This window comes from Pelodiscus sinensis, chromosome 1 (assembly GCF_049634645.1).
Source record: "Pelodiscus sinensis isolate JC-2024 chromosome 1, ASM4963464v1, whole genome shotgun sequence".
NCBI classification, from domain to species: Eukaryota; Metazoa; Chordata; order Testudines; family Trionychidae; genus Pelodiscus; species Pelodiscus sinensis.
This window is the reverse complement of record NC_134711.1, coordinates 223140257-223164620: the sequence shown is the minus strand read 5'-3', so window position 1 is coordinate 223164620 and position 24364 is coordinate 223140257. Positions and strand designations below refer to the sequence as shown.

Below are 24364 nucleotides of genomic sequence, written 5' to 3'. Positions count from 1 at the left end.
TCTGCCCTGAGCCCTCATGCATCCCAGCCTTGACTTCCACATCCCCAGCTCTAACTCCTGCACCCACCCGCACTCTCTTAGGGTACATCTACACTACCCCGCTAGTTCGAACTAGCGGGGTAATGTATGCATACCGCACTTGCTAATGAAGCCCGGGATTTGAATTTCCTCGTGAAACGAGGTGTACCGGTAGTTCGGAATAGGCACCCTAGTCCGAACTACCTAGTTCGAGCCCCGTGTAGCCGTGCTACACGGGGTTCGAAGCAGTGGGGATTTAAAAATGGCGGCTCCCCGCTTATGCTAATGAAGCCCGGGAAAGTCAAATCCCGGGCTTCATTAGCAAGTGCGGTATGCATACATTACCCTCCTAGTTTGAACTAGGAGGGTAGTGTAGACATACCCTAACTCCCTGTCCTGAGCCCCCTCTTTGTACACCCCAACCTTGACTCCTGAATCCCCATTTCCAGCTCTGACCCCTGTACCCTCCAAAACCCCTACCCTGAGCCCCCACCTAATACACCCCAACCTTGCCTCCTGCACCTCCACCCCAAACCCTGCTCCTCATATCCCCCCTGCCCTGAGCCCCGTCCTCATATACCTCAACCTTGATTCCTGATTCCCAACCCCAGCCCTGACTCCTGCACTTCCAAACCCCCTGCCCTGAGCCTCTTCCTCATACCCCCTAACCTGAGCCCTCATGCACCCCAACCTTGACTCCTGCAGCCCCAGCCCTAAGTCCTGCACCCACCCACACCCAAACCCTCTGTCCTAAGTTCCCCACACTCCATCCCACATTTCTGACAGGTTCTGTTGTATGGCCAACATCCCTCACCTTTAGGGGCTGTTTGTGATAGGACAGAATGTGTAAAACTTACTTTCACCCCTGGATAAAAGTATTGTAACACTCATTTATATAAAGCAAAACAATTTCTGGAGCACTGAAAGTGACAAAGTGGCTTTGAAAGTGGAGGAAAAAAAGCAGCGGCCGCTTCCCAAGTGCCCACTTCCAGCAACAGTTAAGGACTAATCCCAGGTAGGGGGCAAAGATGCCTGACAACAGCTGCTGCCCGACTGCTCCCTTCCCCCAATCTGCCCAGCAGCTGTTCCATCTGCAAGCAACTACTTGGCGGTGGCTACAGATTCCAGGCTGAGGCCTTGGAGGGAACAGGAGGAAGTGGGGTGGGACTACAGAGAGGGGCAAGGCATCTTGAAGACAGCCCCATTCCCTGTTCCATAAAAGGCTTGTACTGTCCCTGACCAATTTAAGTGAGCTACCCAGTGTGAGCTGTAGTTGCGGGAACAAGTTTTACTGAAACAGCAAAGGCAGGAGGATCTCCCTTGAGTGCTGAAGAAAAATGAGCTCCACACAAGACCTTGACTATCCTCAGCTCTTATTTCAATACAACAGTGGGTTTTTGCTCACAAAGGTAAGACGACAGATATTGCTGGGAAATTACATTAAAACTTATCAGTTGGTCCCGGTGTCACAAGGTATTCTCTTGGGACGCCTCTGGTGATGCCAGCCAAACGATTCTCGCCCTTCCAGGCGGGGTGAGGGGTCCGGGCCTGCCCTCACTCTGGACCCCAACCCAGGGCCCTAACACCAGGAGCTCAGCTCCCGATGGTAGAAGGGGGGGGTTACCCCTAAACGCACCTGCTCACGGGCTCCGCGACCCCTCCCTGGGTCGCTACCACCCCGCCGGTGAGTTCTTCCTTCGTGCCTCAAGCTCTCGGCGTGGGTTGGGTGTCTACCCCTCCCTTTTCATATCTGTTCATTTTTTTTAATTGTATCCTTTGGTATATATGGTTGTGACAATTTTCTTCCACTATTTGATCTGAGGAAGTGGGTCTGGCCCACGAAAGCTCATCACCTAATAAACCATCTTGTGAGTCTTTAAAGTGCTACATTGTCCTGCATTTTGCTTCAGCTACACCAGACTAACACGGCTACATTTCTATCACCTCCCTCACCGGACCTTCATTGCCAGCGCGCGCGCCCCCACCTCGCTCCTGGTTACCTTCCCCGGCGAGCTCCCCCCGGCCCCTCGCATCTGGCCTCCTTATATCCCCCGTGCCATCTGCCAGTCCCTGTTCCGTCCGGGTGCCCCGCCCGGCTCTTCCCCATCGCACCGGTGACCTCAGCAGGTGTCCCGGGCACGTCCTGATGATGCGTCCACTCCCCGTCTTCCAAGTGCGGCAGCGCAATTGAGGCTAATCCGTCCGGCTCTCCGCTAGCGCCCGCGGGCCCTGGCATGTGCGAGTGACGGGGTTGCTCCAGCCCGTCACACCCGGGTCTCCACTTTCTCTTGCTCTGCTCCACAACATTCCCTTTTGCTTTCAGATTATGACCACTGCCTGCGAACTGGGAGTCTTTGACCTCCTGCTGGAGTCAGAAGGGCCCCTGCCTTCAGATGTCATTGCTGAACGTTTGGGCACCAGTGCATATGGAATGGAACGGTTACTTGAAGCCTGTGTTGGGTTAAAGCTCCTGGCAGTAGAAATGAAAAGTGAAAGAGGTAATATTATCAGGAAGGGAGACTAGTGATTAAATCACTGTTGGGTTTAAATAGCCTGTGTGAGACTGAGTGATCATGTTAAAAGTAAATAATGCCAGAATGAGAGATGAGAGACTGTGTGATTTGAAAAATCTCAGTGCAGGAGATTTACAAAACCTGAATTTGGGTAGGAGTGGGAGATTGAAACAAATGCACAGCCACTTTTCTGCCTCTCCTAATAATCTCTTTAACTCAGTGGACCAAACTCACAATCAATTTTGATTACTCATGTGTAAATGAGTTTGAATCCAAGCAGCTGTAAGGGTATCGAAGAGTGTTGTAAAATATATAAAGAACATATAGAGTGGAGGCCAACATAAAATATTAGTTACATCAATTTTTACTTCTTTAAAATCTTCTGCTCACTTGGCCAGTTTTGTTTTTATTTGTATGTCAATTGTCTTTATTTATTTAAGGGCAGGCTCAGATTTCTCAATCTAAAGATAGGAGGTCAGATCCACAGCTGGTATCAATTGCTTAAACTTCATAGAATTTGGCAAAGCTATGCCTGTTTACACTGACAGATGGTTCTGATCTCTACAGTGTGATGTCTACTTGTGCATTTCAAAGCCATGGAGCCCGAAGTCAGAGGGAGACTCAGAGTCCTCCGCTGACCCCGGGCTCCATGCTACGCAGCGTGCCGCTAGAAGCCCCGGGTTAGCTGGGGAGTCTTCAGCTGACCCCAGATTTCTCGTGGCAATTCCCCAGAACCTGGGGTCAGCTGTAGACTTTCCAGATGACCCCAGGCTCATAGCTGTGTGCCACGGATCAGCTGTGCAGCAGTCAGCTCCTTTAAAACGCTGCCTCTGCGCAATTCAAAGGGGCAGCCATGGAGCCTGGGGTCAGCTGGGGAGTCTACAGCTGAACCCGGGTTCTATGGCTCCCCCTTTGAATGGCGCAGAGATGGCATTTCAGCTGTTCAGTAGCCACAGATCAGCTGTGCAGTGGCCACCTTGGGGTTCAAAAGTGGCAGCGCTGCCACTTTGAAGTACCCCTTCCCCCCAACTTTGCTGCCTCTATTTTACAGAGGCAGCAAGTGGGGGCGATATCGACTAGTTGACTAGCCAAAAGACTATCGGATAAGCAAATGCTTACTGAATAGTCGACTAGTCTTTAACATCCTTAATTCAGACAAAGGAACCCTGAAAGCAAACCCTATGTATAGAAAGAAACTTCTTTACTATGTGTTTTCTGCTTTCAGCCTGACTTGTGCCGTCAATACAATATTTGACATGCAGAAATGAAGAGAAACCCCCATAGCGAGCAGGAAACGACTGTACCAGATACAGTATCAATCCACACTTCCTAAGCTGTTGTATTCCAAATGCAGCAAAGATTAGTGGATCTTTCTGTAAATTCCACTCACACATCTTGCTGACAGAAGCAATAATAGAGTACTTTAAGCAAACAAGGACATTGGTTTTAAAAAATGGTGTGTGTTAAACATAGGAAACATAGAAATGTTGTTTTGAGAGGAGTTTCTAAGTCAATGACAAATGTAGTCAGCCTTCAGGCCAGGCCCCTGCATACAACCTACTTCACAATCACTGCCCTCAATTGCTCCTCCTTGAGCACACACCCCCAGCTTTCAGTCTCTCAGGCGAATCTCTCCACAGTCCTTCCATCATTGGTAGGGGTTCTCCCTTTGGGAATCAGGCAGCATTTGATGGGTGAATACAAATGCATTGTCATACCGGGCCCTAAAGAGTGTGTTTATTGTGTGCGTTTACATAGCAGGAGGGCTGCTCTAATTCACATCCAAGAAGAGTGGCTGCTTCAAATAGAGGTCGAACCTCTCTCAACTGGGACTCCCTGGTCCAGCAACATCCATGGTCCAGCATGACCACGGCTGCTGCTGGACCAGAGAGACCCAGTGGAGGACCAGAGGCAGGAGTCCTGCAGAGGCCAGGAACCCAGCCAGGCTGGCTGCAGCGAGGCCAGTGGCCAGAGGTCCTGCTGCGGGAATCTGAATGAACCCATGTCAGGGCAGCTGGAACACCAGCGGGCTCTAGCGGGGCAGCAGTTTGCTCCTGTGGGGCCAGGAGCCTTGGCAGCAGGGCAGGCACTTCCCCAATAGGGCTGGCAGGGTTGAGAACCCTGGTGGCTGAGCAGCAGTCTGCAGGGAGAGAAGGGGTGCCTTGGCTGTGGGTTGCCGGCTGATGGGACCGGTGCTGCCATAACACCTGTACCATGGGCTGTCATTGCAGGGAGTGATCACAAGTGGAGAGCCCACTGGGAGGCCAGACCAAGAGCAGAGCTGGGCTGGGAAGTCAGTAGCAGGGGGGCAGAAATGACCTCCCCTCATCTGGCAAAATCCTGAGGGTGCTGAACCAGGGAGAACCAATCTGTATCTTGTCTTCTCTTAGGCCACATCTACATAGAAACATTTTTTGGAATTTGGGAATGTGAATTTAAAGTCCTAGTTTCTATGTGGATACTCTTATTCAGGAATAAGATTTGGTTTGATTCAGTTTATCTTAACCCACTTCCAAAATGGATTAAATCAAACTGTCCACATGGGGAGCAGGGGCAGCAGGTATCCTAGGCAGAAAGGCGGTGCCTCCTGAAACAGCATACATGCTAGGCATCCTCTTCAAGAGCTCTTACCAAACAGCTATTCCAGTCCATTTCACCATGTGGACAAGCCATGAGAAATCTGTGGCTTCTGAAGCCACGTACATCCTTTCCATGGCAGCCAGCCAGCTGCAGAACACAAACAAGGCAGCATTCACCCTGCTAATGGAAACAGAGCTGGATGCTTCAGAAGATGGATCTTCTCTGTGGCTCGGTGTACAGACACACATACACACAGATTCTCATGGAACTTCCCATAAGCCCGTCTTCCTATCACACACGATTGAGGAATAGATTTATAGGCTAATCTGGCTCTCATTGAATTCAGTGGGTGTTTGCCTATGCTACACTAGATATAACACATTCTATACCCACCCATATTTCTGTCATTAAAGACCAACAGCACAGTAAGTTCCCAGAACTCTGCATCTGTGAGATATCTTCCATAGTCAGCCAGAGAGAATACTGAGATGCAGTAGCAGGAGATGGCCTCAGAAGTCTCTGAGGGTTTGTCTACACTACAAAGTTAATTCGAACTAACAGACATTAGTTCAAATTAACTTTGATAGGTGCTACACTAGCGCTCCACTAGCTCGAACTTAATTCGAACTAGCGGAGCGCTTAATTCGAAATAGGTAAACCTCATTTTACGAGGACTAATGCCTAGTTCGAATTAGCTAGTTCGAATTAAGGGCTGTGTAGCCACTTAATTCGAACTAGTGGGAGGCTAGCCCTCCCCAGCTTTCCCTGGTGGCCACTCTGGCCAACACCAGGGAAACTCGTCTGCCCCCCTCCCGGCCCCGGAGCCCTTAAAGGGGCATGGGCTGGCTACGGTGCCCGTGCCAGGTGCAAGCCTGCCAGCACTCAGCCAGCAGACCCTGCACCTGGTACGGCTCGAGCCAGCCACCCGCTGCCACGCAGCCCTCCCCCTCTTCCCGGGACCAGGCTGGCGGCTCCCGGGAGCCTGCCTGGGTCCGCAAGAGGCGGGCGCCCACCTGGTCTAGTGCGGACATCGTGGACCTCATCCACGACCTCTGCACTAGGCACAGGAAAGTGGCCGTCTAGGGCAGGATAGCTGCCAGCCTGGCCACCCAGGAGCAGGTGTGCATGAAAATCAAGGTGGTCCACTGAGACCCCCGACCCTGAGCCCTGTGCTTAGAATGGCCGTCCTGGGTCAGACCAAAGGTCCATCTAGCCCAGTAGCCTGTCTGTCAACAGCGGCCAGCACTAGGGACCCTGGAGGGGATGGTTGAAGACAATGACCAAGCCATTTGTCTCGTGCCATCCATCTCCAGCCTTCCACAAACAGAGGCCAGGGACACCATTTCTACCCCCTGGCTAATAGCACTCCATGGACCCAACCTCCATTACTTTATCTCATTTCTCTTTAAACTCTGTTTTAGTTGTAGCCTTCACAGCCTCCTGCAGCAAGGAGTTCCACAGGTTGACTATTTGCTTTGTGAAGAAGAACTTTCTGTTATTAGTTTGAAGCCTGCTACCCATTCATTTCATTTGGTGTCCTCTAGTCCTTCTATTATGGGAACTAATGAAGAACTTTTCTTCATGCACCCTCTCCACACCACTCATGCTTTTATAGACCTCTATCATATCCCCCCTTAGTCTCCTCTTTTCTAAGCTGAGAAGTCCCAGTCTCTTTAGCCTTTCTTCATATGGGACCTGTTCCAAACCCCTGATATTGTAGTTGCCCTCCCCTCTCCCACCCTCTCTCTTCCCCACCTCCTTTTCCCAGTCTCCCTGAGTTTTGTTCAATAAAGAGAGTTTCTATTTTTGAACACCCGTGTCCTTTATTTTGTACATCAGGAGGGGGGCTAGGTAGGGGTAAGTGGAAGGAGGTGAGAGAGGAATGGGGTACGAGCCCCTGATGGGGAGGACTGGGGTGGCTCTGCGGGCTTCTGGGGGTGGAAGCTCTCCTGAAGCCCCTTGATTGACCCCCCTCCGGATGGCAGCCCACGGTAAGTGCAGCCGGGCTGATGGCCGAGTGCTGTGATGTGCCGAGTGTGGGCACTCAGGGCACTCCAAGCCAGGACTGCTTTTCAAGTGGGGAACCCCTGAGAACTGTCTGTCCGGGGTGGGGATCGGGTCCCTTTAAGCACAGCCCTCGGCTAGCCTGAGGCAGCAGCTGCACACTCTAAGTCCTAATCTGATGCCCTGCCGGCACTGCTTCCGGCCATCCTTAACCTCAGTTCAGGGTCCACTCAGTGTGGACATGCTAGTTCGAATTAGCAAAATGCTAATTTGAACTAATTTTTTAGTCTAGATGCACTAGTTCGAATTAGCTTAGTTCGAATTAACTAATTCAAATTAAGTTAGTTCGAATTTGCACTGTAGTGTAGACATACCCTGAGCTATTCAAGTTAGGGGTAATGGGTGGTGTTATTTTCTGGGGTCTTAACTCTCCCTATTGCTTTCCACACTGGGCAGAAAAAGACTGGGATGTTTGACATTATTGATGAAATAAGATGCACATACACTAAAAAACCAGTGGAAGGAGATGCTATGGTTGCTGTGTGCCTGATACAATTTCCTTTTGCTCTTTCACAAAAGATGTGTTGGTGGCGATGGGTGCATTTTTGACATCCTGGAATCTCTCACTCCACTTCTTGCAGGAATTGACAGGTAGAGGTTGTATGCTGGGCATGTGTGCTCCTGGGCCCTTCGGTCTACTTCGAGTGGGGAATATCCTGCTGTTTCTTTCCTGCTTTTTTGCCTTTCTACAGCTTGCTCTTGTTACAACGATTGTGCTGTACAACAGGCTTTGCGCAGTGACTGGATTGATGGTTGTCAATTCACCAACCTTTTTCCTTTTAGCCTTTTACAGGAACACAGAGCTTTCCAACCTCTATCTTGGAAAAGCAAGTCCCAAGTCTCAGTATCATCATTTTATGTACTACTCCAAAACCAACTATCTGTGCTGTCACTACCTGACAGATGCTGTGAGGTAAGGAGAAGAAATCTTACGTTTGTGTACAATACATGCGCCAACACCCATTGCAATAAAGTACATTGCTACATCTATGAACTTGCCCAGGAAGAGGTGCGTCTCTGGGGAAGGAAGAGAAAATGAAGATACGGACTAGTAACAGTTTCAGGAGTGTGTTGATGTGCTAAGTATCACTATTATATGTGCGCGTGTTTGCTAGTGCTTCAGTTGATGGATTCACTGCAGATTCAGGAAACCTGCATGAGCACAGACCTGATGGTGGATTTCCCCATGCTGAACTGGTTCCTGCCGGAGCAGTACCAGTACTGGCATGGTGAGATTCCACAGGGCAATGGTGATGCTCTTCTGCAGGGGGTTGGCAGGTCTCAGCCGGGTGTTGTATCATCTGAGGCAGGGCTGGCTCTAGGCACCAGCAAACCAAGCACATGCTTGGGGTGGCACATTGCAAGGGGCAGCATTCTGGCTGCCCCTGAGAGATGCTGGCTGGAGAACTCCTGAACTCCTGACTCTTACAATCCGACGCGAGCCTGCCTGTGGCCGCCCAAGGCAATGGACGGCGCAGCAGAGCATGTGGTGGGCCAGCAGCGAGCCACCCTCCGCAGTCAGGGTGCACGGGGCAAGTCACACTCGCAGCCCCGCAGTGATGGCTGAGGCGCCATGACATCCTGGTTCCGGGGCTGCCTCGCTGCCTTCCCTCGGCACTGGGAAGAAAAGTGTGCCACTAGTTAGTGCGAGAGGGCGTTGTGGAGGGGCACGGCGGGGCAGCCCCGGCAGGAGTGCTGGCCATGCGCCACTCCAGTCGCCTTCCCAGTGCAGCTGCCGCTGCCCAGCACCCAGCACCCAGCAGCCACGGAGCAGGAAATGCCCAAGGGAACCTCCCATGAAGCAGACTCCGGTGCCCAGGGATAGTTCGCGCTCCTCTGACTGGCACCAGCCAGCGCAGCCTGACGTGCAGTGGGGTGCACCACAGGCTTTGAGAACAGCAGCGGCGCCAGAGTGCTACGGCCCTGATGGGCGAGCCACTCTCCCCGGGCTGTGCAGGGCAGGCTGCACAGAGCGAACTGGGGCCAGGCAAGGGGCAGCCCCGGTCACTGCAGCCAGGGACCACGCTGCGAGCCAGGTGCCTTTGGTCATCTCTCTGCCTGCTTCACGCTTACTAGTTACCCCTCCGGCCAGAGCAGGCATCCTTGGCCAAGGTGTTTGCAGGAGTGTGTGGGGGTGGGGTGTGGCGGAGGGAAGTTGCACATATTGGCAAATGGGGGGCGACTCTCTCCCACCTTTTCTCTACCTCAATGCTGGTTGCAGAGGGAAGGGAGAGCTGCAGCCTTAGTGGGGCCGGGCAGAAGGAAGGCCCTATCCGGGCCAGGATGATTCAAGCAGAGGCACCTAGGTTGTGGGGAGGGGAGAGCTACTTTGCAGCCTGATCTAGTTGGTCTGGTGCTGAGGAGCCACTGGAGGGGGCCTCGCCTGCCCCGGCTCAGAGATTTGGGCGGAGGAGGGAGAGAGGTGTCCCTGGCCTTGCTCGTTACCTTTCCTGACTGTGTCCGCATGCATCCCCAGGGGGACGCATGCCAGTTTCACCCCACCCCCAGGGTGGTCCAACCTTTCTGCACGTGCCGGCGGGAAGGGACACGATGGTTTGGCGGGGAGAGGGAAAGGAGACAGAGTTCGGTCAGTGGGGGTAGGTAGGAGAGGGGAGCAGGCTGGGTTCAGTGGGGGAGATCGGGTTTGGCTGGGAGGGAAGAGATGGCTCAAGGTGGATTAGGTGGGGGACAGAAGAGAGGGCAGACTGGGTCCGGTCACTGAGGGGTCGGGTTTGCCTGGGAGGGGAGAGAAGGTGGAATCTGGGTTCAGTGAGTGGGTGGGGTGGGTCAGGATGTCTCCCCTCCACACACAGGACGTAGGCTGGGTTTGGCTGGATGGCGTGTGGGAGTCAAAGAGCTGCAAGGTGAAAGGGGCACTTTCCTCCTCAGGGCTTGTCTTGCAGCAGTGGGACAAAGGGGGGGGGGGGGAAGGGCGGCCAAAAATTCTTTTGCTTGGGGCAGTAAAAAACCTAGAGCCGGCCCTGACCTGAGGGCAGGAATGAGCCATTTGCAGAGCTCCAGGAAGATGGCCTTCTGCATGCAGAAGTTCTGGCGCCATTGTTGGTTATTCCACTGCTCCATGACGATGCAGTCCCACTAGTCAGAATTGGTCTCCTTCCACCAGAAGTGGCGTTCCACAGTGTGCTGGGGATTGAGGTTCATTTGATGCAGCAGAAACACCAGGGACTGGGCGAAGGGGTTCTATGGTACAGGGTGGTCATCGTCGTGCTGAAGCACCCTGTGGGCAGTTTGGATGTACTGCACCATGAGGGGCAGCACAAAGACCATGAGCCTGGCACTGCTTTGCAGCAGCTCCGTCCCCATGCTGAAAGTGCTGTGGCATCCACAAGGACAACCAGAGCACATGGCGTGAATTTGGTGTCCCACTAGGGGTGGGCAGTGGAGGAGCGGTATGTGAGAGGCGGTTGTAAAGAGAAGCCCCTGTAAGCACATGTCTGAGCTAGCCTCAGCAAGCAGCCACAGGAAGTGCCTGCATTCCTAATGCCCTTACCAGAGTGCTTTCAGGGGCTTTAAATCCGATTCAGGCACCAATCAGTGTGGACGCGCTATTTCAAAATAATTCTGAGCTAGTTTGATACAGCCTTGTAGTGTGGATGCTCTATTTCAAAATTATTATTTCAGGAGTTATTATTTCAAAATAATTTTCTAGGGTAGACATGCGCTAAAGTGTTACAACACAAGTACACTGTTTTTTTCTTTAAGGGAGGGAAAAAAGCAGTACAAGCGAGCATTTGGCATTTCATCAGAAGATCTTTTCGAGGTTCTCTACAGGTAATGATCAATTTGGTGTTGAGAACTTTATGCTTTTTTAATATGAATGCCTTCTGTATTTTGTATTACCCCTTTGTGAACTGTGATGCCTAGCCCTAGTCACATGAAAACCCCTCCGTTCAATGGTATCCAGTGTTGAGGGTCTCTGGTATATATAACATGTTTGTCACTTTGATATGTAACCATCAAGTTCTTACCAACAACCTAGCATGAGAAATTTGCTATGTACAATAGCAAGTATAATGTTCAATGAAACATCTGGGGGCCCATCAGTTTAACACATTACTCAATGATAAATATAGCAGACTTTTTCTTCAGTAAATGTCATTAAAACATAGGGATATGAAATAGTGGATTTATTCTTAATATTTTGAATACTTATTAAGGTAAATTAATTTTAATGGTGGTCAAAATAGACCTTTCTGCATGCTGGCAGAGTTTAATACATTATTTTCATCTAAAAAAAAGCATTATGTGATGCTAGCCAACAATTCATTCATAACTTACTGGTGTTACAAAACATGTTCCTTCAAATGACTAGATCAGAAGAAGAGATGATAAAAGTCACCCATTTCTTGAATGCATTTTGGAGTGTATGTGGTAGAGACATGATTTCTGCATTTGACCTTTCACCTTTCACTGTCATTTGTGATCTTGGAGGTAAGTGTCATCAGAACTTTGAAGTGTCTTTTATAATCTCTGGATAAATACTGCCCTCATTCTACAGCCTGTATAAGTAGTGGAAAAACAGGGCAGACTTCATGGCCAGGATCAATCACAAGGGAAGCATTGTCCTTTGTGAGCCAAAATTGTACAAAACATGAAAATGATAAAAGAATTATAAAGTGGAATGTTTTGCTCAGCCTGAAGTACATATATCTAAATAGCAGCTTCCAGTCCATTTTTCATTTCATTCAGTGACTTAGGTTGATGAATTGTCTATATACTTCTTATCCCAAACAGTTTTACAATTCTATGTCTTAATCCCGTCAGAATTTATAGCATCACATAATCTCCATTTCTACTTCTGCCTGGCTGTTTTGCTCTCCTATGTTTCTAAAATACGGATGGCATAAATCAGGCCTGGTTAATCTGTTCTCCCTTCTCCCCTGTAAAGCCTTTCAATAGCTTGTATGTTATTTTCTCTTGCAATGGCCTTATTTATGGTTTTCTAACTAACATTGATGACGCTTTTCTGTTGGAGCTGTGCATTGCATTAGAACAGCCTGTAGATCCCTCATGGCAACACATATAGACTCTCAAATTGGCTGAAACCTAACCCTTAACAAAGTCAATATGGCAACTATTGGAATGACGACTACTGGATGTGTATCTTTCCTGTTTTTAACAATTAAGTTATTTTGCTTATGGCTCAGAGTGGCATTTCCTATATACAAAGACCTTGCTTTGATGTAAGTCCAATCGGTAGAGGCATGAGCTTTTCAAAGTCAGCTTGTAGGGAAAAACCGAGAGTTCTAGCACATTGCTGCAGCCACTGTGCTGATTTTGATCATGCTGGGACGCAGGAGAGTGGGGTTCTATCCTAGCTCTGCCATTGGCCTGCTGGATAACTTTAAGCAAGTCATATTCCCTCTTTGGAACTCTGTTTTTCCATCTGTAAAATGGAGATAATGAGATGTTTCTTCTTTGTGAAGTGCTTTGATATTTATAGATTGATAGCATAAAACTCATCTATTTTAAGGCCAATGGGGTGCTCTGTGATCAATTAGTTTAATAGCACCATATAAGAGGCTAAGTGTTGTTATTGTACTTTATGACTTCCTTTATGACTGATTGAAGATGGGAGCTTTAAAACAGAAGAATGGTTAGTCAATTTTACCTAAGGGAAATATCTATTGTACGTTACTTGTACTTTGGATTTTAGGTTCATCTACTGCTGGTTGAAAATTTTTTTAGAATACTTTTATAAAAAATTGACATTTCTATTTTGCAGTGTTCAAACAGAGGAAATGTTATTTTAAAAAAAATTCTCATATTTTATGCAAATCACTGAAATGGCAGTGTATATTTCCTCTTTTCCAAAATAGAAGTTTTTATAAAAAATATTTAGTTACCTTTTATTTAAAAAGTCATAAAATGTCATGAAAATTAAAACTTAGAAAAAGTCAACATCACACAAAATTTTCATATTCAAAATGACCACTTTTGTAAAGAAAAAACAAAACACAGGCTTTCAGTGAAATAAACTTTCAGTAACAATTTGAATATTTCACAATTTTTTTTATTCAAAATGGTCATTTTTTGAAAGAAAAACAGCTCTTCTTTAGAAGTTTCCAGCCAGCTGCAGGTGCATCATGCTGTGTGATTTTAAAACAATACCCTTTATAGTGCAGTTGTTAGTTCACAGGACTGGGAGCCAGGAAAATTGAGTGTTATTCCAGAGAAGATAGAGATAGACTGAGAGACCATCAGTTAACTCCGTACTACTTCAGTTTCTCCTTCTGTAAAAATGAATACTAACATTAATCTATCTCACAAAGTATCATGAGTCTGAGTTCATTGGAGTCTACGTTTATTAGATGGAAATGACCAGCATTGTTATATTTGAGCATTTACCATCTGTTTTACTTTCATTATAAGGAGGTGCAGGCGGTTTGGCCCGGGAATGTATTTCTTTGTACCCAAATTCTACAGTCACAATTTATGACCTACCTAAAGTGGTACAATTGGCAAAGGAGCATTTTGTGACCCCGGAGGAAAGTCGGATCACTTTCCATGGAGGTAAGCTTGATTCATGTTGGGTGTGTCCACATGCATGAAAAATGTGCTGAAGGGACTATATTTCTTGATACCTTAGTATAATGAGGAATGTACACCATTTGAATTTGATTACTCGCCTGGGGAAAGTTAAGCAATAAGTTTTCAAGATTGAAAGTACATGCCAATGTCTTGAAGAGCATCCCTTTTAAAAAACAACATAAACAGAAAAAAAACCCCAGACTTCATTCTGTGTCTTTCCATGCCCTTTCCGTGTCTTGCAGGGTGTGTGTGGTATCACTGGACAGTTGTGGGCAATCCAAAAGTGTACTAAATTGTTGCAAACTGGAGGTTGTGTAGGCTAGTGCAATGTGACTGGGCACAAAGATACGTATGGATATGCATGTTACATTTGAAGGGATAAATGCTGTTGGATCCTGTATATATAAATGTGACCCACTGACTGCTGGTTTCCTCTTTATTTCTTCTTTAATTAAATTCACCAATGTGGTAACAAACAATTATATCACACGGATTAACAAGAAGCCAAAATATGCAGTCCCCTTAAGCATTCCAGCCCTCTGATCCCCAGTCCAGAGAAACAGATCTTGTGCAAGGAGAGGCATGTACTCGTTGTTTCAAAAGTTACTAACACGGCTACCCCTCTGAGATCTTGTATGGTGAGAGGTCAGTGAGGCTATGTCTACACTGCCATTTTTTTTCGGAAGAAGATATGCAAATTGTGCTCTCATTTGCATATCTTCTGCCGATCCTTTTTGCAGAAGAGGTTTTGCTGCTAAAAAGCCTTGTGTAGACAGGGTCATTTGTCAGAAAAAAACCCAGCCTTTTGTGCAAGATCCCTTATTCCTCAAAAAATGAGGTTTACAGGATCTTGCACAAAAGGTTTTTTTTCCCCAACAAATAGCCCCCTTCTACATGGGGTTTTTTAGCAGAAAATCCTCTTCCACAAAAAGGATTGGCAGAAGATATACAAATGAGTGTGCGATTTGCACATCTTCTTCTTCTTCAAAAAAAAATGGCAGTGTAGGCATAGCCTGAGAGTAATCCAGTTCATCATACAATTCACCAAACACCTCAATGTCAAAGGATTCTTATCCCAGGGAAATAAATATTTCACATCTTACCAGAATCATGCTGCCAATCTTTAGTAAAATAACTAAGAGTTTATTAAAATACAGAAGAGAATTCTAAAATAGGTAAAAGATAGATACATAACAAACAATTGCCATGTCCCAAGATAAGGTTTGTAGATTTGATGTAATAGTCGGCTGATTTGCAGAAGTCCCTTAGGTTAAATTCCAAAAGCTTGGAAGGGCCTCAGTCCCTAATTCAGAATACGCTTTCTGTGATAAATCCACAGTTCAGAAAAGCTTGGAGCAGGAATGAAGCTGTAACTTTTACCTTCTGCCATGTGCACTGTTCCAAACCAAGCCCACAGTACAGATGAATGGGGAGTTACTGGCCAAGATGGATTTTTAGGTCAGATGTCCCCATCACTCCGTAGTTGCTATTGATTCCTTGCTATCTGAGGCATCCTCAGTTGATGCTTTCTAATAGCGCTTCAACACCTGTATAGTCCATCCACAATGGGGTGTTGAGATTGCATGTAAACAACAATGTGGCATCACCCCAAAAACAAACACATTTGAGATGGAAATACATAGACAACATCGTAACTTCAGATACAGTAATGATATACGGATTTATCAGGATAATCATATTTGTTCATATGTATCTTTTCCATTGATATCCAACATGATATACTTTCCACAAAGTTTGTTGCAATTATGTAATGGTGATACCAGCTATCATACATGTAGTTATCCTCAATCATACAGCATCATCCATCACACCAATGTAGGAACAGTAGGAACATCTTGGTATTAAGTGTCTATTTTTACCATTTAAAAATAAACAAATGCTCATTTTTAGAGGGCTGGAGTCAGGGGAGAGGCAGAGAAAGAAGCCGCAGCAATGAAGAAGGAGGAAAAGAGGAGGAGTGGTAGGATGTCTTAGAGAAGTGTGACAGATGGTTTTTTATGGGTGAAGTGGGCAAAAGAGAGGGGGGGGGATGTGAAATTGGCATAAGGATCACCAGCAATAAATCAATACCGGGAGATTTGCCATCTAACAGTGCTATGACTTTACTTAATTTGTATTGTGGTACCACCTAGTTTAGAGGAGGTTTTTTAAAAATTTACTTGGCCTACAAGGAAGTAAAAATTAATTTATTTTGGGTTTGGTTCATCATCCCTTTCTATTTACTGCATTGTCTGAACATTAATTGCTGTCTCTTCAGGGAAATTGTGAAGCACTAAAATATTTTCTAAAGAATCAGATATGCGTTTTAAATGTTTGGCTGCTTACATTATTCAGACCTCTTCCACACTTAACATGAACAAACCCCTTCACACTAGCCTATGGCACTGAGAATTTTTGCCATTCAGTGTTAGTCACTGGTTAGCATCAGCCTTGAGTACAACAAGCCAAAATAATGTAATTTCCCAGCAAGCCCTTTGAGGAGTTTTGGAGCCAGCTGGTACTTTTTGCAATAGTGAATTAAAAATGGTGGCTCATTCAGGCCTCTTTTTTGCTTTGTTTTCTTTTTCTTGTAGGAGATTTTTTTACAGATCCAATTCCAGAGGCTGACCTGTACATTGTGGCGAGGGTTCTGCATGACTGGGCAGATGACAAGTGTTTGGAGCTACTATCAAAAATCCACAAGGTTTGCAAGCCTGGTATGTATGTTTTCCTCTTTGCATAATAGAGATGTATAGGAAGTATTTGTTTGGATCAGAGAGTTTTAAAGGGCCATTTTAATGAAAGACTAACTCAAGAAACATAAACTTCAGAGGGGTAACCGAGTTAGTATGTAATCGAAAAAAATTAAAAAACCACAAGGAGTCTAGCAGCACCTTAAAGACCTAACAAAACATGTAAATGGCATCATGAGCTTTTGTGGGCATAACCCACCTCTTCAGATGAATACATATCCTTTTTATGTGAGTGTTTTTCATTCAGACCATGAGTAATAATGATCAATTTGAATTTTTTGTCTTTTGTTCGTAGGTTTGAGCATACAATTTAGATAGGCAAAGTCTGATTTTTTAAAATGATTTGGGTGCCTAAGGATGTTGATAGGCACTTATTCAAATTTTGGAAATTACTGGTGTCCATTTTTAGATGACTAAATTCTTTTCAAATTCTGGCCTAAGGAGCATGATTTTCAGAGGTGGTGAGTGACCACACATCTGGTTCATTTTAGCTGGAGTAAATAAATGTTTCAATCACAACTAACAGGTTCCCCATCACTCTCTGCTGGCAAGTACAGGAAATAATAGCCCACTGGTGCATAGAATCCCTCTTGATATACAGTTAACTACTATCACAGTATAATGTGATTTTTTTTTCTTTTTCATCCAAAGAGGACCACTAAGATTAAGGAAATCAAAAGTGTCAGCTTCTTTCAGGCAAGAGGGAGGTTTGTGTCTCTCCTCTGCCCCCACTTGCCTCTTCCTTTAATCCCAAACCTTGTTCTGTCTCTTTCCACTCCTGCTCTGTCACTCCCTCACCCATTCTCCCAAGTCCCCACTCTTTCTCCACCTCTTCCCGCCCCACCCTGTTTCTTTCCTGCCTCTTTCCGCTTCTTCCCCTGAGCATGCCCCATGCCTGCTCCTCCCACAACTATCTGCATGTCAATGAAACAATTGATTACAGTGGGCTTCAGGCACTGGGAGGGAGGAGAGGAGTTGATCTGTAGGGCTGCCAGCAGGAGCTAAGCATCCTGTAATCCCAGCTCCGGAGCACCCACAAAGTTGGCATCTCTGATGGAAAGACCTAAAAATGAAGTTGGGAAATAAGTTTGTGTCCTTCTCTGACAAATCAATGTGTTTTTATATCTTTGTCCCACAAGGTGGCGGAGTGTTGCTGGTTGAATCACTTGTGGATGATGACAAAACTGGGCCTTTGGATGCCCTGCTCTTGTCTGTGATAATGTTGGTTCAGACTGAAGGAAAAGAACGAACACCAAGTGAGTTCAGAAAGCTCCTCACTGCAGCTGGTTTCAGAGAGATGCAAGTCAAGAAAACAGGAAAGCTCTATGATGTCATTTTAGGAAGAAAATAATTCTTCCTTTTCTTTCTGCTCTGTTGCTAGATGTGTGCATGCAGTGAACTGATCATATTTTACTAGAATGCAGGAATGAACCCAGTTCGTAGATAAGCCTGTCACTTTCTTTTTGCAATAAGACACTCTTAGAACAGTCACTCATTTTGTATGTTGAGCCTGCAATGCAGGGGTAGCCAAACTGCAGCTCGCAAGGCACATGAGACACTTTTACATTTCAAGTGCGGCAAATTCCCCACTGCAAATTCTGCACCTCCCAGACTCTTCTTGCAGCTCTGAGCTGTTAGTTCGGTGTGGACAGGCAGCAGCAAACAGCTGGGAGTTGCAAGTAGAGGTCTCTGCTTTAGCTCCGTGAGGAGACGCAGCAGCAAAAGCAGCTTCTCTCCCTACAGCTCCCAACTGTTTGCTGTTGCCTCTCCCATGGACATAGCCCCCAACTTCCCTGCTTCAGAAATTGTCATTCAGAAGAGGACCTGGCAGCACATTGTGCCTGCATGGGGCCAGTAAACCCTTAAAAAAATCTATATGGGCATCTGACCCCATGGTCCCCTTCCCACAGACTGCCTCTGACTTCTGCCCAGTGGGATAGGAAGTCCTGAAGCTCAATCCACTGGCACATGCCTACTGGGGTTCAACACTTCAACAAGAGGGGTCTGGAGCCCTGAGCCCCAGTAGCCGCCTACTGTGGGGCAGAGGCCCTGAGACTTCCCATCATGCAGAGCTGATGCTCCAAGCCCTGACAAGTGTGCCCTCTGGTGTACCCTAGCTCTTGAAATTCTGAAGACTGTGAGGTGCTCAAAGGGTCAGTATGTTTGGCAGGCCCTGTTACAGGCATCAACGATCTAGTTAGGATGTAACTCCTGCTTGACTTTGGACTCTAACTGGGGGAATACAATAATTAACCCATTTAACAAGAAGTAGCATGTGAAAGCAATACTATGGCAATCTTATACTCTTTACATTAGACATTATATCTGTTCTGCCTGCCTTTGTGCTTTTCTCCTTTTTGCATAGTGTCAGTCCATCTGGGCAAATATAAACAGTACTGAATACAGTTGGCGTCAGTGTAATTCCATGAAACTATATCGAGAGTAAAGGAAGCTGGCAGGGCTGTGCCCCACTCTGGCACTCCTAGTGCAGAAGATGGGAGCCCGTAAGTGACCTTGCCTCTCTAGGCTCTGCTTACAAACACTCCCCAGAGTCACAGATATACTGACTTTGGAGGGTAACTGCAACCATCAAATGATTTAACCCTGAAAAAAACAGGAAGGAACACTTTGAATTCCTTTCCCAGGGGTATTCCAAGCTCTTTTGCCCCAGAAGAGCTTGAAAGAAGAAGCAAAAAGCACAGAAAAACAAACCGTATCTCTGATAGCTGACCTCCAAGGCGGACACACACAGACCTCTTACCTTCCAGGACATACGAATCAAATCATCACCCTAAAAAAGGTGATTTTATTAACAAAGAAAAAGATATACTTGATAAATCATACTTGGTTGCTAGGTGTTACAGAGCAACTAAGAAAAGGACAGATAGACAATACAAAGAATCATAGTTCTTCGGGCTGTAACTTAAATGGTGAGTGGGAGAGGGAAGGCAAAGATTCACACAGAGAAGTTTAAACAACCAAAATAAAGAAAAATACCCCGACTGCGACTAAATACACGTTTTCCCTTCTACTCAAAACCCATGCTGATCCGTACTTCAAGGCCCAGTACACTCCCATGTCCAATATTTCTTATAGGCATAGCAATTCTGATTACTATATCTGCTTCCTCCAGCCTATAACTTAGATTTTTTTCCCCAAAGAGAGCAGGCAAGGTATCTAAATATAATTCAGATTTCAGCACTGTATTCCCATTGATTGTTCTGGCCCCCTTCCAACACCCTTGCTACTTACCTGAGTTTAACCCTTTAGTCACTGGGTGCTGGCCAGCAGTCCTCCTATCCAAGACACACACCCCCTCAAATCACAGAGGGTGCTAGTCCAGGATTTCTTCCCGGAGGTATTGAATGAACCATAGTTAATAATGTACATGCAAACATTACATTTACTAGTGAATTCACAAAGAAACTTGATTCTCCACATGGATAGGATACAATGACTTGGATGTAGGAAAAGTTTTAATTGGCTTAATCTGGGGAACCTTCACAGGAGAGTGCACCAGCCACTTTGCTAAAAGCTCCTTAGAATGTATTTTATGTCAAAGGCATAGTCTTGAAGAGCCAAACTCCACCAAAGGAGTTTCTTGTTAGTCTTTTTGACTGTGAAGCCACTGCAGAGGAGAATGGTCAGTCTGTAGATGAAAGTGTCGTCCCAAAATATATGGTTGTACCTTCTCTAGAGCATATCCAATTGTGTAGCATTCCTTCTCGGAGACAGACCAGTGGCTTTCTCTCTCAAAGAGTTCTTTACTGAGGAACACAACAGGGTAGAATTGTTCATCTGGCACTGTTTGCTTCAAAACTGTCCCCACACCACGATCTGATGCATCTGTAATGAAGAAAAGTGTATTGTAGTCTCGGGCCCTTAGGATAGGGTCAGACATAAGAGCAGCCTTAAGCTGCTTAAAAGTTTCCTGACACTTCTCAGTCCACTTAACTGATTTAGGTTGCTTTTTTTCTGGTCAGGTCTAGTAGTGGTGCAGTAATCTCTCTTAGTATGGTGCAAATTGTCTGTAATATCCTGCCAAGCCTAAGAAAGATTGAACCTGTTTCTTTCACTTAGGGATAGACCAGTTTTGGATAGCCTCTACTTTAGTCTGGTGAGGGTTGATAATGCCTTGACCCACCTGATGTCCCAGGTAAGTTACCCTGTTTAGGCCTATTTGACACTTCCTAGCATTAACAGTCAGCCCGGCCTCCCTTATGTGTTGGAAGACAACTTGGAGGTGTTCTAGATGTTCTGACCATGAATCAGAGAATGAAGGCACATCATATAGATAGGCTACTGCAAATTTGCCAAATCCTGCTAGCAGATTACCTACAAGTCTCTGGATGGTTGTGAGTGCATTGTGTAGCCTGAAAGGGAGACCATTAAATTCATACAGCCTCACGTGTATTGAAGTCTGACCTTTCCTTGACTGACTCATCCAGAGGTACATACCAGAATCTCTTGGTTAAGTCTAGGGTGGAGATGAACTGGACACATCCCAGTTTTTCCAATAGCTTAACTGTGCGATGCATTGGATAGTTGGGTGAGTTACAGCATTTAATTTACAATAGTCCACCCAAAAATGGATTTCTCCAACCGGTTTGGGTACTAGAACCACCAGAGATGCCCATGAACTTTCAGAGGGGTGAATTACACCCATCTCTAACATGTTCTTAATCTCCTTTTCTATAGCAGCTTTGGCTGAAGGAGCCACCTGGTAAGGTTGGGCTCTGATTGGGTGAGCTTCACCTGTGTTAATAGAATGGTAAGCCCATTCGGTCTGTCCTCGGGTGGCTGAAAACATCAGTGCGAAGCTGGTACACAGCTCCTGGATCTGCTGTCACTGCTCATAGCCGAGGCTCATGGAGAGTGGTACCTCTTCGACACCACCCTTGCTTTTCCCATCACACAAGGCTCCTTCAGGCCACTCAGCATTGTCACTCTCCTGGGCTGCGAACTGAAGAACTTAGAATTCTCTGGAATAAAAGGGCTTTAGAGAACTAACATGATATACCTTAGGCTTAAGGTTATGCTCTGGGAACGCTATGAGGTAGTTTACCGCTCCTATGTGCTCTTGGACCGTGAATGATCCGTCCCAGTATGCTTCTATCTTATTGGTCTGGAGCACCTTCAAGACATAATTGCTCACCTACCTTGAAGGAACACTCTCTGGCATATGTTTCATACCAGGCCATCTGGTTTTGCTCAGCATTCTGTAAGTTTTGTTGAGCAAGGGCTAAAGAGTCTCTGACGGTGTTTTGCAGGTGGCCTAAAAAATCCAGAATGCTATTTCCTGGGGAAGAGGTAGCCCCCTCTCATTGCTGCTTCACTAATTGCCAAGGCTCGACAAATAATGCAATCTACTCACCCGTGGCAAGTAGATTACAACCCGGAAGAGCCGGGTTTGGGCGATCTGCGCGTGCGCAGGTCGCCAGACAGAGCAGCTGGCGAGTGGGGCTCACCGCGTATTGGCGAGCCATGCTAATTGCAAATGACCCCTTAACTTCTGGCCTTAAACAAGTTCAAAGGGAGAGAATCCCAAACTGGGAAGGGGTACACCTCTGCAGGCAAACAGTAACTGCTGAAACACCAGGTCCCAATCATTGGAGTGTTCATTTACAAATTTGCATATCATAGCTCCTAAAGTTTCATTAAAACTCTCCACCAGGCCATTTGTTTGGTGGTAGTAAGGGGTGACAATAAAGTGGTTCACCCCATGAGCATCCCAAAGAAGTTCCATGGTCTCTGCCTGAAAGTTAGTCCCTGAATCTGGAGGGATCTCGGAGGGCCAACCAACCCTGGCAAAAAAATCTGCCTGGCAGAAACTCTTGGCCACGGTGTTCCCTAGAACTATTGTTTACATAATAGCATAAGAACGGCCATACTGGGTCAGACCAAAGGTCCATCTAGCCCAGTATCCTGTGCCGACAGTGGCCAGCACCAGGTGCCCCAGAGAGGGTGGACCGAAGACAATGATCAAATGATTTGTCTCCTGCTATCCTTCTCCAGCCTCTGACAAATAGAGGCCAGGGACACCATTTCTATCCCCCGGCTAATAGCCTTTTATGGACATAACCGCCATGAAATTATCTAGCTTCTCTTTAAACTCTGTTATAGTCCTAGCCTTCACAGCCTCCTCTGCAAGGAGTTCCACAGGTTGACTACACGCTGTGTGAAGAAGAACTTTCTTTTATTAGTTTTAAACCTGCTACCCATTAATTTCATTTGGTGTCCTCTAGTTCTTCTATTATGGGAACTAATTAATAACTTTTCTTTATTCACCCTCTCCACACCACTCATGATTTTATACACCTCTATCATATCCCCCCTCAGTTTCCTCTTTTCTAAACTGAAAAGTCCCAGTCACTTTAACCTCTCTTCATATGGGACCCATTCCAAACCCCTAATCATTTTAGTTACCCTTTTCTGAACCCTTTCCAAGGCCAAAATATCTTTTTTGAGGTGAGGAGACCACATCTGTATGCAGTATTCAAAATGTGGGCGTACCATAGTTTTATACAGGGGCAGTAAGATATTCTGGGTCTTATTTTCTATCCCTTTCCTAATAATTCCTAGCATCCTATTTGCCTTTTTGACCGCCGCTGCACACTGTGTGGAAGTTTTCAGAGAACTATCCACGATAACTCCAAGATCTCTTTCCTGATTTGTCATAGCCAAAATAGCCCCCATCATACTGTACGTATAGTTGGGGTTATTTTTCCCGATGTGAATTATTTTACACTTATCCACATTAAATTTCATTTGCCATTTGGTTCCCCTATCACTCAGTTTGGTGAGATATTTTTGGAGCCCCTCACAGTCTGCTTCTGTCTTGACTATCCTAAACAGTTTGGTATCATCTGCAAAGTTTACCAACTCAATGCGGTAGCCATGTTTATGCTAATGAAGTGGGGGGGGATTTAAATCCCCGCTTCATTTGCAATTGTGATGTGTCTAATTTGCATCCCTTTTATGGAAAAGGGATTCAGTCTGGACACAGCCTAATAGATTGGTAAGACATGATTTTCCTTTACAGAAAAGATGTTGACTTTTGTCCAACAAATTATGTTCTGCTACGTGCCTGATAATTTTATTCTTTACTATTGTTTCGACTGATTTGTCCATTACTGAAGTTAGACTTACTGGTCTGTAATTGCCAGGATCGCCTCTAGAGCCCTTTTTAAATATCGGTGTCACGTTAGCTACCTTCCAGTCATCAGGTACGGAAGCTGATTTAAAAGATAGGCTACAAACCACCGATAATAGTTCAGCAATTCCCCATTTGAGTTCTTTTAGAACCCTTGGATGAATGCCATCCAGTCCCAGAGATTTGTTAACATTATGTTTTTCTATTTGTTACAAAACCTCCTCTAATAACACTTCAATCCAGGACAGTTCATCAGATTCATCACCTACAATGGACATTGCAGATTTGGGAATCTCCCTAATGTCCTCAGCCATGAAGACTGAAGCAAAGAAATAATTTAGTTTCTCCGCAATGGCTTTATCGTCCTTGATTGCTCCTTTTATATCTCGATCACCTAGGGGACCCACGGTTTTTTTTGCAGGCTTACTGCTTCTAATGTACTTAAAATACATTTTGCTATTTCTTTTTGAGTTTTTGGCTAGCTGTTCCTCAAAATCTTTTTTTGCTTTTCTTATTACATTTTTATACTTGATTTGACAGTGTTTATGTTCCTTTCTATTTATCTCACTAGGATTGAACTTCCACTTCTTGAAAGATGCCTTTTTGTCCCTCACTGCTTCTTTTACATGGTGGTTAAGCCACGGTGACTCTTTTTTAGGTCTCTTGCTATGTTTTTTAATTTGGGGTATACATTTAAGTTGGGCCTCTATTATGGTGTCTTTAAAAAGTTT

The 24364-nt window shown here is 45.9% G+C and overlaps 1 protein-coding gene across 1 annotated transcript; it reads left to right on the top strand.

Annotated features, from left to right (window-relative positions):
- The first annotated feature begins 1243 nt into the window (after nucleotides 1–1243).
- LOC102457574 (acetylserotonin O-methyltransferase-like) lies at nucleotides 1244–18885 on the top strand. Its single transcript, XM_006112261.4, has 8 exons — nucleotides 1244–1427; nucleotides 2342–2516; nucleotides 7959–8088; nucleotides 10899–10967; nucleotides 11509–11627; nucleotides 13569–13709; nucleotides 16322–16444; nucleotides 17620–18885. The coding sequence occupies exons 1-8, from the start codon at nucleotides 1356–1358 to the stop codon at nucleotides 17829–17831; spliced, it is 1041 nt and encodes a 346-aa protein (XP_006112323.2). The 5' UTR covers nucleotides 1244–1355; the 3' UTR covers nucleotides 17832–18885.
- The last annotated feature ends 5479 nt before the right edge of the window (nucleotides 18886–24364 follow it).

Coding starts and splice junctions, on each gene's coding strand:
- LOC102457574 (XM_006112261.4), top strand. CDS start 1,356: ATGAGCTCCACACAAGACCTTGACTATCCTCAGCTCTTATTTCAATAC. Junction 10,968..11,508: donor CTTTTCGAGGTTCTCTACAG/GTAATGATCAAT, acceptor TCAAATGACTAG/ATCAGAAGAAGAGATGATAA. Junction 16,445..17,619: donor CCACAAGGTTTGCAAGCCTG/GTATGTATGTTT, acceptor TTGTCCCACAAG/GTGGCGGAGTGTTGCTGGTT.